Source organism: Manis pentadactyla, chromosome 5, assembly GCF_030020395.1.
Source record: "Manis pentadactyla isolate mManPen7 chromosome 5, mManPen7.hap1, whole genome shotgun sequence".
Classification (NCBI taxonomy): Eukaryota; Metazoa; Chordata; class Mammalia; order Pholidota; family Manidae; genus Manis; species Manis pentadactyla.
Genome location: NC_080023.1, coordinates 11,852,828 through 11,867,450, shown reverse-complemented (window position 1 = coordinate 11,867,450; position 14,623 = coordinate 11,852,828). Strand labels below are relative to the sequence as shown.

At 45.9% G+C, this 14,623-nt stretch overlaps 1 protein-coding gene across 1 annotated transcript in view; it reads left to right on the top strand.

Moving 5' to 3' along the window:
* Positions 1-14,046, top strand: part of PROM1 (prominin 1) — a 114,448-nt gene extending 100,402 nt beyond the window's left edge. The window contains exons 15-25 of the mRNA XM_036921074.2: positions 682-766; positions 2,352-2,498; positions 3,124-3,195; positions 4,165-4,257; positions 5,999-6,052; positions 7,738-7,818; positions 7,939-8,007; positions 9,399-9,491; positions 12,607-12,722; positions 13,205-13,228; positions 13,629-14,046. Of these exons, the coding sequence (XP_036776969.2) occupies positions 682-766; positions 2,352-2,498; positions 3,124-3,195; positions 4,165-4,257; positions 5,999-6,052; positions 7,738-7,818; positions 7,939-8,007; positions 9,399-9,491; positions 12,607-12,722; positions 13,205-13,228; positions 13,629-13,683 (889 nt within the window). The 3' untranslated portion in view covers positions 13,684-14,046. The remainder of the gene's footprint in view (positions 1-681; positions 767-2,351; positions 2,499-3,123; positions 3,196-4,164; positions 4,258-5,998; positions 6,053-7,737; positions 7,819-7,938; positions 8,008-9,398; positions 9,492-12,606; positions 12,723-13,204; positions 13,229-13,628) is intronic.
* The last annotated feature ends 577 nt before the right edge of the window (positions 14,047-14,623 follow it).

Sequence of the window (14,623 nt, the reverse complement as noted above, 5' to 3'; positions counted from 1 at the left end):
GGCTGCTGGACAAAGAGATGTCCAGAAAGTGGTTGTCTTGGTAGCAGCTGACCCTTCTTGGCTCAGCTAAGGAAGCATTTTTTGCATTTTAGAGAAGCAGAGAGAGGTGAGGCCAAGTTAGGTTTATAACCAAAGTGTACTGGCCATCTGGATGTTTGTAGCCCCTCTGTCTCCATCCAGCCATTAGAATGTATGTTCAATTCTATGTTTAGTATGTGAAGCTCATTCCTGGAAATCGCAGAGAGATGGGCTGGCAGGGGCTTGTTAGAATCTTTCAGTGAAGCCCATGATATGCTTTGTAACACACCTCTTTCTAGCAAATGTTGTTTTGTTTTGTTCTGTTTTTAGTGAGAATTTATTTCTTCTGAATTTGTAAACTTATTATCCTTCACAGCCCTGGAAAGGACACAAAGGAGACAGATAGAAGGATATATTTACCAGTCCTATTGTATCTGTTCCCCAAATGGGACATTTAGTACAGTGGGGAATGAGGTCAGGAATGGTGGGCACCTGGGGATTTGTGCAGCTGCTGATGACTGCCTACTGCATGGACACCCAGATGCCACCTCTGTGTTCACAGATTAAGCAGGAAACAGCTCACCCTCCTGTCCATCCTTAACAGTGGACAGAGGTAGCCACAGCTGCTGTTCTGGGCCGTGATTTCTCTGTTTATTCCCATAGTGACTGCAAAGAAAATAAAGGTATTTATGCGACACTTAAGCTGGAGAACAGCTACAACATCAGTGAACATCTCAACATTCAAGAGGTAAGAGATTAGAACCAACCATGAAATTGACATACTTCTTTACTAAATCCAGTCTTCTTTCATTTTTTTTTATTAAGGTGAAATTCACATAGGCTGAAAGCAAACCACTTAAAAATGACATTTCTGTACCTTCACAAGGTGGTCCAGCCCTAACCTCTAATTCCAAAACATTTTATGATTAACATTTGTCACTTCCAACCAGTGTCTTTCTCGAGGCGAGTTTCTCTAGTAAGTAGATCATGCAAGATCCTCTAAAGGGGGCCTCACCACAGACACTTCACGGGGAAAGAGTCTCTCTTGCTGAGTGACCATGTTCCTAGTGGGACAAACCCCACTTATTTCCCAGGGATGCTGTCCCTCCAAGACCAGGCACCTTTTTCCACCAGCTCCCTGGAGAGGGAATGAGGCACCGAGAGCTTTGCCCCACACTCCTGAACGTGACCGTGGCCCCAGGACGCCAGCTGGGCTCCAGTGAGCTCTGCTGGCCCTCGGCAAGAGGTAGCGTGGCAACGGTGATAGGAGCGGGCACAGTGGGATGACCCCCTCGCCTCCTTGGCCCGAGCCCGCGCCTGAGTCCCGCGTCTGAAGGCTGAGGAGAGGCCACTCCGGAGCACACTGGCCACAAGAGGGGACAAGAGAGCTTCAGCTGCCCAGGCCTGTGGTGCCATTAGCCTGGGCTGTCCCCGCTCCCCACAGCTGGGGGCCGCTGGTCTGCTCAGCTGTGTAGGAAAGAAGCTAAGGAGCCTTCTTTCTTCTGAGCTTCCAAAATGGAAGCGGATACCCAGGGGTACCAAGGGAAGAGGTTGTTCCCCAAACCCCACAGCTTGTCCACTGAGGCCCCGTAGATGGCTTCTAGAGGTACATGAGGCCACGATGGCTTAACGGTTTTCAAATGTGGGGAGGTACAGTTTTCAAAGCTGTGTATCAATTTTGTATTCATTATCTTTCCTAAATATTCCTTGCGTGTATTCACAAATGGAATACAGTTTTGTAACCAAGTCATAAACAGAACCCCCGATATGTTTGCCTGTCATGCCATGCGTGATTTTCTCTGTGCACCAGAGACAGGGTGCTCAGGACGCTTGGGCACCGTGTGCCGCCTGAAAGTGCTGGCTGGCTCAGGACCACTGTTGGCCGTGTCCCCATGATTGCAAATCTCCCTGCTCCCTGAGTCCAGCGCGTGCTGCCTCCTGCCCCTGGGACACAGTGAGACTCACTCAGAAGCTACCTGCCCTCTGGTGCCCTGCCGAATGCCCTGCCTGGGAAGGCTCTCCGCTGCCCCTCTGTCCTGGTGCAGCTTTGCTATGCCACTGCCTCTTCCCTTTGAGGTCTTTGAGGGTGGAGATGCAGTATTATGCTGCTTTGCCTCCTGTTTCCTCACATAGCCCTCGGCACGGGGCATAAGGAAGGGGGCAGGAAGGGGAGGGAGAGGAGCAAAGAGAACCAGGAAGAAATGCCAGTCGGGTGCATGTGTATTTTTTTGAATTTTTGTCCTGTGTAATTTTATTGCTCTCTTAAAGTATTAAGTATGTGACATTCTTGGAGAAGAATGGGCTTATTCACAACTTTTGTTTTTGTCACACAGCATACCAGAAACATAAGCAGTAACTTTGAAAATATGACCATAAATATCGGCGATATCACTCTGCTGGGTGAAGCAGGAAAGGGAAGCCTTAGGAATTTCAGTTCTTCGGGGATAGACAGAATCGACTATCACGCCTTCTTGGCCGAGGTAGGACTCCTGTGTTCATGCTTGATCTTTTGGGGAAAATAAGAGCATTGGATATGTGTGTGTCTCCGTTTTTATTTTTGCTTTTTAAAATTGAGATGGGGTTTACCTGACATAAAATTAACTATTCTAGAGTGAGCAGTTTACTAGCATTTAGTATATTCACAGTGTTGCACAGCTACCCTCTCTATGTAGTTCCAAAACACAATTACTCCCCAAAAAGCCCCGTTTCCGTTCAGCAGTTGCTCCCAGTCCCCACACCCAGCCCCTGGCAACACTAATCTGTGCTCTGTTTCTACCTATTCTGGGTATTTCACATGAACAGAATCATAGAGTATGTGACCTTTCATGTCTGATGGCCTTAGCTGGTTCCTTCCGTGTGACCTAAAGTGTTTGAGATTCATCTACCTTCTCACATGTATCAGCACTTCTTGTCTTTTTGTGGTTGAATATAGTTGAATAAAAACGATACAATTTTATATGTATAAATAAGAATGCAGATGTTGTCCCCTATGTAGGAGTTTCCAGCCTTACTTGATGGCTAAGGACCCATGTTGCCAATTAGCTGTTACTAAGGTTTAAAAATCCCATATCCATAATGTCATTTTTTTTTTTTAACCTCTTATAGACGGGCAAAACTCCCACCAAAGTGAATCTCTTATCATTTGCAGATGATCTAGAAGCAAAAGCCAACCATTTGGTGAGTTCAAACACCAAGTCTGATTAAATGCTGTAATTGCCATAGAGGTCAAAGGTCAATACTTACTCTTAGGAAGCTATTGAAGAGGTTGCTTACACCACACGTAAACCCTTGTTTAAAACACCTCTCTTGTGCATGTTAAAAGTCCCCGTCAGCAGCCATGCCGTCGGACTCGAAAGTCTGAGCACGTGAATGGCTCCAGGGTGGCTCTGGGTGCACGCAGCTGCTCGGATCGCGCTCGTGGTACACCGGGTCCGCCCTCACCCCTGTCAGCCCTCCACCCAGACAGCACCCGGCGTTCCCCTGCAGCCTAGGGAGTGGTGACTGAGGACGTGGGAGGCAGCTCCATTTGCTGCTTTGCATCTCCAGTAACGAATGGATGCGGGGAGACAAAGACACTCCCCTTGGTTGGCGGGTGGTGACTCGACAGCTCTAAGTGGCCTCTTTCAAGAAGCAGCAGAGCCTGGGGATGAGGAACCTGAATTTAAATCCTGGCTTAAAGGAAGACCAGGTTCTAAATCCTGCCCCAGCCACTTCCTAACTGTGGGGCCTTGGGCAAAATATTTCACCCCCTGTGCCTTCATTTACTCATCTGTGACACTGTTTAGATGTGGGTTAATAAAAATTCCTCAGTTGAGCCTTGGTTTTTCTCATCTGAAAAACGGGGATATGGCTACTTAAAGTGGCTTCACCGTGGCTATATGAAGGTGAGGGGAGAGAGAAACCAGGCTCGGGTACTCAGGGAGGACTAACGAGTGCGGATGGCTGCTGAGGTCATGGTTCTATGCTCTGAGGTTGGGGTCTTGGTGCTGCCCTTCCTGGCTGACCCTCATGCCCGCACCTGCCTCGTACAAGGGGGGCTGTGTGCTTATGTCATGGCTGCCCTGTCTGGAGCTCCTGTGCTTAGACAGAGTGCTCCCCAGTCAGGAAAGAGGGTGTTCATCTTCGTTCATCGTATTCTCTTTGTAGCCCCCGGGAAATTTGCAAGAGTCCCTGAAAAGAAACGCACAAACTGTTCGAATGATTCACCATGGCCAAGTCATTCCTTTGGAACAATCAATGGTAAACGATCGTCAACCTCCGGTGTTTCACTGTGACTGAGCAAAATCCAGTGCACCTAGTGGGCTTCCATCTTAAGAAATGATACATTTGTGTCTCACTGCATCAAATCTCATTGGCCTCAGGCTAAGAAATTGAGCTATTTTAAAAATAAACAATAGTAACGGGCTTTAAAGAAGACAAATTTTCCATTTCACCCCCTCTTTGCTGCTTATGGCCTGGCCTTCTTCCATGTGAGTGTGAGCAGGCAGATTACACCCGTGGTTGCCCACACCCTGCTGAAGTGTCCACACCTTTACCAGCCCCCCTAAGCCATGCGCTTAGCTGAAGGGCTGATGTTTGTGTTCTGAACTCACTCTTACTTATTCTCAAACTCTTTTTCTCCAAACCCTGCCAAGAAATACGTGCAAGCAAGGGTAAGTCCTTTTCTTTCTGCCTCCACTGAGCTCTGTTTGCTGGCCTGATGGCTGCTCTCTCCTTTCTCCTCTCTTCCAGCCTGCTCCTGACCTTCCTTTCCTTTTTCTTCTCACCACCTCTCTTCTTTCCTTAATGCCAGAAAGACAGACTGTAGCCAAGAAAGACCATGGGCTCTGGGCTCTGGCAGAGCTGATGTCGAATCCTGCTTCCCCCTCTCCAAAGTCTTGTAGCTTTCGGTTTCCCCATCTAAAAAGGGTGGGAACAGGTCCTGCCCCGCTGATTCTTGGAGATGAAGGATCTGATGCCGCAGAGGGACCTGTAAATAGGGGAATTATTAATATGCTCATGTAGGGTCATGATTACAGTTGTCAAGGGGAAGACTGTGTGGAAACCTGGTCACAGAGTGACTTTGCTCAGGTTTAGAGAAGCGTATTAGTCTACTTGACTCAACCTCAGAACCTTCCAGAACTACTTTTTACCATCTGTCTCTTTTTGTCCTCTTGACTTTCTAATTCATTAGCATATTCCCAAAGTCCTCCTATTGAATTCTCTTAATTTGTGTGCATCACAGTTCTCTGCTATACTTGTTCATTCCCAGCACGCAAATCTTCTAACATTTTAAGCTACTTTTGATATGTTCCTTAAAGGCTTTCCCTCAAGCAGACACAAGATTCCCTGGCCTTTTCAGAGCTGGGGCAAGCAACCTGTCTACAAACAGGCAAGTTTTTCTGTATGTATGACCTGCAATCTAGACCAGGGGTTAGCAAACTACAGCCCTGAAAACTGCAGTCTGTGGGCCAAATCCAGCCTGCTGCCTGTTTTTATACAGGAAGTGTTGCTGGAACACAGCCATGCCCACTTACTTACAAATGATCTGTGGCTGCTTTTGGCTACAAGGTCAGGGTTGAGTGATTTAGACAAAGTATGGCCCACAAAGCCTGAAATATTGACTGTCTTACCTTTAACTAGTCAAGTTTGCCAATCCCTAATCCAAATCACACAGATTAAACCACTCTTGTTGGTCAGGTTTTATTTTAAATACACTAGCTTTGAGCAAACCTTATTCGAAGGGGCTTCTCGGACACCTTGCTTGCGGTGTGGCTGCCCTGCAGAGCTCTAAAATACGTATCCTGATTTTCTTCTGGCTTTTCTCACACCAGAGATATGGGAGGTACACATTGTTACTTGTGTCTGTTGTTTTTTCTAGAACGAAACTATTACAGAGTAAAGGACTTGATGGCTGACTGCGGGGAGGGAGGGGGACAAAAGGCATGTGACCTTGTCTGCTTCGTGCAGTTAACTGGAAAACGATATCTTTGTTCACCAGAGAACTGTACACCAGAGCATCAAGGAACTTCAAAGCAAAAGCAGTGGATTAGGGGTAAGGATTTACTTTCTTTTTCTCTAATGGGGTCTTGTCACAAAAGTACATGCAGACTTTCATAGCTGTTGGGTTTTACAGGTATGTCAAGTAAAAAAAAGTCTGTTATTCTCCTATTTTATATGTTAAACTGGGTTTTTCTACCATTTCCTTTCTGCAAGTACTTCTTTCAGTGTAGACCTCATCTTGGCTTGTGGTTAGGTGCTCAGAGGGAAGCTGTGTTTCGATGTGTAGGATGCAAGCACGGAAGGTACGAGTCACTTTTACTGAGATAACATGCCTGACACGCAGCCTCCCAATCTCAGCGCCTTCCAGCCACGGACTTTCCTTCTCACTGCTGGGCCCACTACAGGCCTCCCCATCAGTCTCCCCACCTGGAGACCCAGCCTGAAGGAGCAGCTCCTGCCTGGGCCACCTCACACCCTCACAGTGGGGGAAGTCAGAGGCTGAATGGAGACTCAGGTGGCCCTTTAAGACACTGCTTAGAAGCGTCTCACTGCCACTTGCCCTACGTTCCATTGGCCAGAGAAATCCCACAGCCAAGCCCCTCACCGTGGGATGGGAAAGTCTTCCCCACCCCTGGGAAGGTATTAATTAATAATCGTGAGCAGCTAATATGGTTGCCCACAGGGGCTCCCTTGGGCCACAGATATTCCCACAACAGAAACTGAGCTCCAGGGCTATGATGTGTTCATCCTGTACCCACAGTGCCAGCAGGCAGCTCAGAAAATACTTCCCTGGTCAGTGGAATAGGCTGCCCAGGAGAGATTTTGGGTGTCAGCCCTACAACAGAAAATGACGAGTTCCTCCCTGTGCTTTTCTCAGAGCCCCTTTGCTCGCCTTTGTCCCAGGCCTTCTTCCCACACGGACCAAGAGCTCCTTAAGCTGTGGTCAGTGCACTCCCTGGGCAGCGCTGAGCCTGCGGCTTGGTTGGTGCCCCGAGATGCCAGCTCATTTCCTCTGAAGACTGTTGTTGCATGAGGTTCACTCTGCTCCGAGACCTTCTCTGTGCCAGCAATCACGTCGCCATTCTCCAAGTGTGTGTCCCACACCGAGGGAGCCTGGAGACGGGCTGGTGATTGCTCACGGGTCCTCTGCTACCCTCTGCCCTTGACATTCAGGGCGAAGGCGTGCAGCTACGTGTCGCCCTTCATGAGGGTCCGGTCACGGGGGCAAGTGGGGGTGGAAAGCAGCCCATGACCCACTGGCCAGGCTGTGTGCCCTGAGGTGCCTGGGCAGAAAGGCACCTTTTCTAATTTGCACAAGGCTGCCGGTGGGTCGGCAGGTGCCATGTCCTTATCTGTGTGACAGTGCAGAGTGTGGACTTCAGCGTGAAGAAAACTAGGTGCACATCCCAGGTCTTGTGCTTCCCAGCTTGGCAACCTTGAGCAGGGTCAGCTGCCTCCTCGGTGAAGGGGGTCTAACAATGCCTTCCTCTGGGCCTTGTGAGTATTCGGTCAGGCGATTCGGATCGAGGACCGAGCCCAGTGTCCGCCACAGAGTAAGGGCTCGGCAGGCTCTCTCCTGCAGCCCCCAGCCTCAGAGGGCTCGGCTGTTCTGACCTCTTCCTAACTAGCCGGTTGTGGTGGTGTGGGGCTGAGTTAACAGGCCTCACATCCACATCAGACTGTCTCATTAAGTCCTTCTGCCACTTTTATCACATGGATTGTCGCTGTTTTTTCCAGGTGAGAGTGGCCAATATCCTTTCATCCCTGGATTCTGCTCAGGACTTCCTCACAAACCATATTTCCTCTGTTATTCTTGAAGTAAGTTTTCTTTTTTAAAAAAAGTAAGCCAGTAAATGGGTGTGGGACCGTAAAGACACGACTGCATAGAGTATGGTATAGTTATTTTAATGGTTTCACTATGCTCTGATGTCTTTCCAGGAAAGTAAGAAGTATGGGAAAACAATAATAGGATACTTTGAACATTATCTGCAGTGGGTCAAGATCTCTGTAAGTAGTTTATCTTTTATGAACATAGGGGGCCATGTGTTAGGATAGTCATTTTCCAGGATAAAGTCGGGAGGAAACAAGATTAAATTCCTGGTAATTTGGTAGGAGATAAGTAAAAGGACTTTGTGTGTGGGACCATGAGTGGAGGTGCCATGAGATGTGGCATGGGTGGCGTCCATGCTGCCTGGCTCCTCAGGCCTCCTGCAGGGTTGGAGAACGTGCCCCCTCTTCGCTCAGTGCTAATACTTCCCATGCTTGGCTGTCCCCCCGGTGACTTGCAAGCCCGTGAAGTTAGGGCCCGTTTGCAGCCATGGTTTGTACCAGCCATGGGCAGCCCTCTGCCTGCTCTGTCGTTTGAAGATTTATGAGCAAGGAGGGGCTTAAAGAACAGAAATCGATTTTCTCACAGTTCTGGAGGCTGGAAGGCCAACACCAAGATGTCAGCAAGATTGGTGTCTTCTGAGGCCCCTTTTTGAGAAAAAAACCACCAGTGAAAAAGCCTATAAAGAGAACATATAGGGTTTTTGAGCTTGGGAAAATGTAACGTTAAATGTAAAATGTGATGTAATGTTAAATGTAACATAGGTTGCCTTGCAAGGCATAGGTGGAAGAAAAGGGAAGGAAAGCTGACCATTAAAGGAAAATGAATGAGACATCCCACCTGAAGGAGCAAGCACCTAGCTTATTATACGTACTCAAAAGATTTTCTGAATGAATGTAGTTTTCTTGTTGGTGGGATTGGAGCATGCATTAAACTTGTTTATTCTCACCTCATTAATGAGTACATAGTTTTCTGTCTCCTAAAACGGGGTCCGCAGGTACAGCTGTTTTGGTGAATGACATTGTATCGACACACAGCCGCACCCGTTTGTATATCATCTGTGGCTGCTTTCGCCGTAACAGGGCAGAGGCAGATGGTCGTCCCAGATACATCTCAGTCTGCCCTTCAAAGGCTAAGATATTTACTCACTGTCCCCTTATAGAAAAAGTGTGCCAACCCCTGTTCTAAAAATATAGAATTATTAACTTTTCACTGTTTTCCACATCCTTCACCAGATCATAAAATGACCAGGTAAGAAATTGAGACTGGGACGCTGTGGTGGACACATGTACTGTTCGATTCTCTCAGGAGCCCAGCAGGACGGGTCTTATTGTTCCAAATAAGAGATGTGGACACTGGAAACCGAGGTTCAGGGAGACTCAGGGTCTCTTTCAAGAGCATACTTTCACGCATCGCAGGACTCACCTGCAGCAATCAGCTATCGCCTCCATAGCTTTGAGGGCACAGAGGTCCTTTTAGTGAAAACACACCAAAGGTAAATGGCATGTCTAACTTTTGTGCATATCTTTGGGTGTGGCTCAAAGTCGGCCTGTGTTTCTTACCCCTGTAGATCACTGAGCACATTGCCGCCTGCAAACCCGTGGCCACCGCTTTAGATTCCGCTGTTGACGTCTTTCTGTGTCGCTACATTATTGACCCTATGGTAAGAATTTAACCTTTCAAAATAAGGAGACACAATAAACTCATCATCTTTGATTTTTTTTTTTCCAGATGGCAGTATACACTATGTATAATATGAAATTGTTTTCTGGTTGGGTCTGTTACAGTTGTAGAACACAAGACCTAAAATCTAAAATGTAGGTGAATATGTTAAGATACCTGATAGACCAGAAGCATCAAAGACCTGGCTGTATATCCTCGTTCCTTTCTAGGAGTACACTGACCAAAGTCAGGAGACTCTCACGGAGAAAACTCCTATTTGTCTGGAATAATTGGAAAGGAAAGGTCCTTGGTGTGCACACTACTAATATTCAAAAGGATTCTTAGTGCAACTAATGTTTTGCCAGATCATAAATATTATATTAATAAAATATGTAACCCTAAAGAAACAGCAAACTTAATTTTTTATTTAAAAATCCCTTTGAGATGTTACCACTGGGATGGTAAGTTCCAACTAATCACGTTATTCCTCAGCTCTATTCACTCCATGATATACACTGTCGCTATGAACCAATCCTCTTACTTCCTCTGCTCAAAGCACCTCAGTGGCCTCCTGTTGCTCTCACAGTAAAGATCAGGATGCTTCATTAAATATACTGAGCCCTGCACAATTGGGCCACATTTTGCACTATTTGATTGCCTTTCTTGCTGTATTCCAGACGCACTTTTCTTTCACTTTAAGTACATCTCAATCTCCTCACCCTCAGGGCCTTGGCACATGCCATTTCCTCTGTCTGGTTGGAGAATGGGCACATGCTTTCTCTTTCTTATCATTCTTCCTCTCTGTACCCACACCCGACCTGGCTAACTCCTCTAGGTCTTGCAATGTAATGGTTGAAAACACAGACTGCATTCAAATTCCACTTCTGCATTCTCTGAACTTGGCAGCTTTGAAAAATTATTCAGCCTTTCCAGCCTTCATCACTGAAGAGTTGTTTTGATGGTTCAATAAGAGATTACACCTAAAGCCCTTAACACCATTCCTGGTACATTAACACACTCAGTAAATGCTTGCTCTTGTTCGGTTTTCAGGTATTAGCTCAAACATGTCTTTTTTTTCCCAGGAAACTTGTCTATTTTCCCAACTAGACTGGGCTCTCTTTCCTACACTCTCATAGAACTCTACTTTTCCTTTGAAGATATGATTGCTGTTTGATTGCACATTTGTGTGGTTCTTTAAGATGTGTCCCCTGCAGCACACGCTAGGCTCTGAACTCGAGCACAGGGCTGTGTGTTCACTGCCCCGTCCCATCCTCTGGCCTGCTCCCTGGCGAGGCAATTGAATGAAGGCCGGTCAGATAAGCATCTGCCACAGTGCATCTGTGTTGCTCCATCCATCCATCTCCTTGTCCCACAGCCCCACTTGATGGACTCATACCTGAATAATGGAGATGGTCCTGCCACTTTCCCAGCCAGGCAGACCCCAAGCCTTGGCTTCCTTGCTGTGTCCCTCCTCCTCCAGCTTCTTACCCTGTTTGTCCTGCTGCTTGGAGCCCCTGTGGATGGCTTTGCTGGGAACCCTCCTTAGGGGAATCCTCCGTTAGCTTGGTTGGTTCTGAATTCATCTCTGTGCATCCCGTCTTCACCAGCTGCCCCCAGCCAGTCAGATTACCCACCTACTGGATGTCTGTCCACAAGTAGTCAGAGACCAACGGACGGGAGGCCTGCAGGCTTCTCAGGAAGATTATAGGCTGGAGCGTTATAGTGGGTCGTGTGAACAGTAAGGAAGAGCTCTGGGCGCAGACTTGACCTCGAGATAGACTCCAGGCTGACTACCATGTTTCTTTGATACCTTGATTGTTCACCTAAGGATTGAGGCAGATTCCAGTAAAGGATATGGTTTTACAGCTGTAAAGTCTCACAAAGCAAGGCTGAGCAAAAGAATGTGCAGGGAAAGGAGAATAAATTTGCTGGAAGTTCTGAGCCAATAGGTAAAACTGTTCAACACTGCCTGGGGTGGGGAGCAAGCAGAAATGCAGTGGCTTTGCTGTGAGGGTCTGGGAGGTGGTTGTTACACCCAAGCTGCCGTGTGCCTCCCAGTGGGCTGGTGGGAGCTGCTCCAGTGTTACTGACAGCACCGTCCTAAGGCAGGGGCTGCAGGCTTGAACCTCTCAAGGGACGTAGCAGGTTGTAGATTTACAAAGCAGGCCAAGCATAAGAGAACAGCTGGTGTATGGCACCCACAGGGCCGTGCTGGTTGTGCACGTGGGTATGATGGTTGGTGGGCGTGATTGAGTAGTGTGGGACCTCACCTCTGCAAGTTAGTGGTGTGGCAGGGGCACACCGAGGACAGATGCCCCTCTTGAGGAAGGACCCAGCGCTCAGCGGCAGCTGAGGTTGCCTTGTGGAAATGAGGGCTCAGTGTTATGAACTGCAACTAAAGACTTTTCAAGAAAAGACCCGAGTCCAGCTTTCTAGAAGGAATATTATTTATGAATGTTGGCAACTATTTGTTGCCAACTAGTACTTTAGTTTTGTTGCCAAAACTACTTTAACGTTGCTTTCTAGACAAAACAGGGTGGAATTCAGCCTATGGCCTACCTTAAAGATTGATTAGATTAATATGGAGTGTTTGCTGAAAGCCTGTGGTGCCCCTAGGATTATTTCTGTGTTCTTCACACAATAGTGCTATGGGATGAGAATGTCCTGCTGTTCAGATAAAGAAAAAAAAAACAAAAAACAAATGTGAATTGTCATGCTGATATCAAACAACTCATAAGAAGAATTTGAGCTTAGGCCTACTGGCCATCTATGCTTTTACTGAGGGCAGCAAAGGGCAGCCTTCTAGCGGGATGGTTAGCAGTTGTTCCGGAATGCTCTAGATGCAAACCCTTGCTTCACTGCTTGCTGCTTCTATTCCCCATTTGTTAAATAAAATTAGGATCTGTTTAAGGTTTTTCGACTAATCTAATGAATTATAGTAATACGTAGCATTTCACACATGGGCTGATTCAAATTAAGTCCACAAATGGTTTCAGTGAACAAAACTAGAACTCAACGAAAAAATTGCAAAAAGTAATTATTTTCCCCAAGCAACTGTTGCTTTCCATTTCCCATCTTCAAGCATTTAATCCTCCTGATTCTCCTTTTTTCCCTAGAATTTGTTTTGGTTTGGCATAGGAAAAGCTACCATATTTTTACTTCCAGCTATAATTTTTGCTGTAAAGCTGGCCAAGTATTATCGTCGGATGGATTCAGAGGATGTGTATGATGAGTAAGTGGGCAAGTTTCCACAGAGGTGGTGGTGGGTGGGTGGGTGGGGGTCATTTTCTTATGTGATGGTGCCTGGTAAAGAGCTCTGATAAGATTAAACTTTATTATTATTATTTTCTAAGTAGAAGGTCAAGTATTTTCTCTGTGCTGATTTTCTTCTGCTTGTTCTCTGGCTTAATCTTTTCTGCCTCCCTAACCAGCCTTCTTGTTTCTCCTTTGCAGTTCCTCTGTCTTGGGGACTTGGCACTTCACTCTGTAACTTTTTCCCTAGCGTTCAGTTTGGCTTCCCTAGTTGGCCCCTCACTCTGTATCTGGTGAACTTGTGTGCTTCGTTTTTACTTCTTTCATCTCCTTCTCAACATGGGTTTCTCCTGAATTTGCTCTGTCAGCATCCACAGTAGAGTAAAAATGAGGGGGTGCAGCTGTTAAACTGTCATAGTAATTAAAAAAAATAACTGTATGTCCCTTTCTTGTATTTTATAGTGGTGAAACTGTGCCCATGAAAAAGTAAGTCTTTTCTTTTGGATGAGATTGTGGGATCTTTATTATTATACTGCAGACTTTTTAAACCAAATTAATAATACCTTAAAATTAAATAACAAGAACAGATAGGCCCAGATATAAACAAATGCTGATGTCTCTTAAGATGAGGACTAGCACATAGAGGGTGCTGAAAGAAATACTTGGTGCATTGATGATAATTTTATTTGCTAAACTTATTAATATATGAAATGGTTGTTTTGAAATTTAGTTTGTAAGGAAAACAAAATGTAAATACACCTTTTTACCTTCTTTGTAGATTGAACAAATTGCCAAATACTTGTCATGGCCATTACGTTGTCTTTGTAGCCCATGATGTAAATACCTTAGAGCTAATGTGTTTCTGGTATACTTACTTTTGTTACAGTCTGGAAAATGGTTATATTGGGTTGCATAGACATCGTCCCACTCACATTGTATGAGCAAAGTTTTTAAACAGACCCAACTACACAAGTTCTTGATCTGCAGCGTCTCCAACTGTTGGAAAAGAAACCTTCGCTTCAGGAGTTTGCAGAGTTCAGTGATGTCATATGAAATGTGCACTTCGGAGCCCAGTGGTGAAAAGCGTGCATACCTTTTTTAATCTTTCGAAGTTTTGCTTTAATCATGTGAGCCTTCTATGAAAGGTTAAATATGCAACACATTCATTAATTTCCAGCTTAGCTTTCGGAGCAAGACAGGAATTTTGTCACATTTCATTGCTTGAGGACTTAGGCTTGTAGTTAGAGAAAGTCCAGTAGATAACAGATGTGTGTGTGTGAATAATAAAGGAATTATTTCAGAAATATGACTAATCTTCTTATTGAAAACTGTACCTATAGTATAGAGAACAATTGAGTCGCCGTATTATTTTCTTAGGGCTGCTGAGACATATTACATAAACCAGGGGCCTTAAACAACAGGAATGTATTCTTAGTTCTGGAGGCTGGAAAGCTGAAGCCCACATGTCAGCAGAGTTGGAGCGTCAGCTCCATGCCTCTCTGAGGCTCTGCTGGTTACGGCAATCTGTGGCATTCACTGGCTCAGACACAAATCACTCCAATCTCTGCCTGTGTCTTCACATGGAATTTTTATTTGTGTCTCTGTCAAAATTTTGCCCTCATAAAAAGTCACTGGATCAGGGCCGTCCTAATCAAGAATGACCCTATCTCTATTCCATCACATCTTCAAATAACCCCTTTGAAACAGGTTGCAGGTGGGCATGCGTTGGGGAGAGACATAATTCAAGCTGGTGTACTCATTCGTTGGCAATAGCAAATAGCCAAAAAGACAGAGAAGTAGATATGAAAGAGAGCACCAGTATATACACAGAAACTAAATTGCCAAAATCAGAAAGGACAGACAATAAAACATTATTTTAGG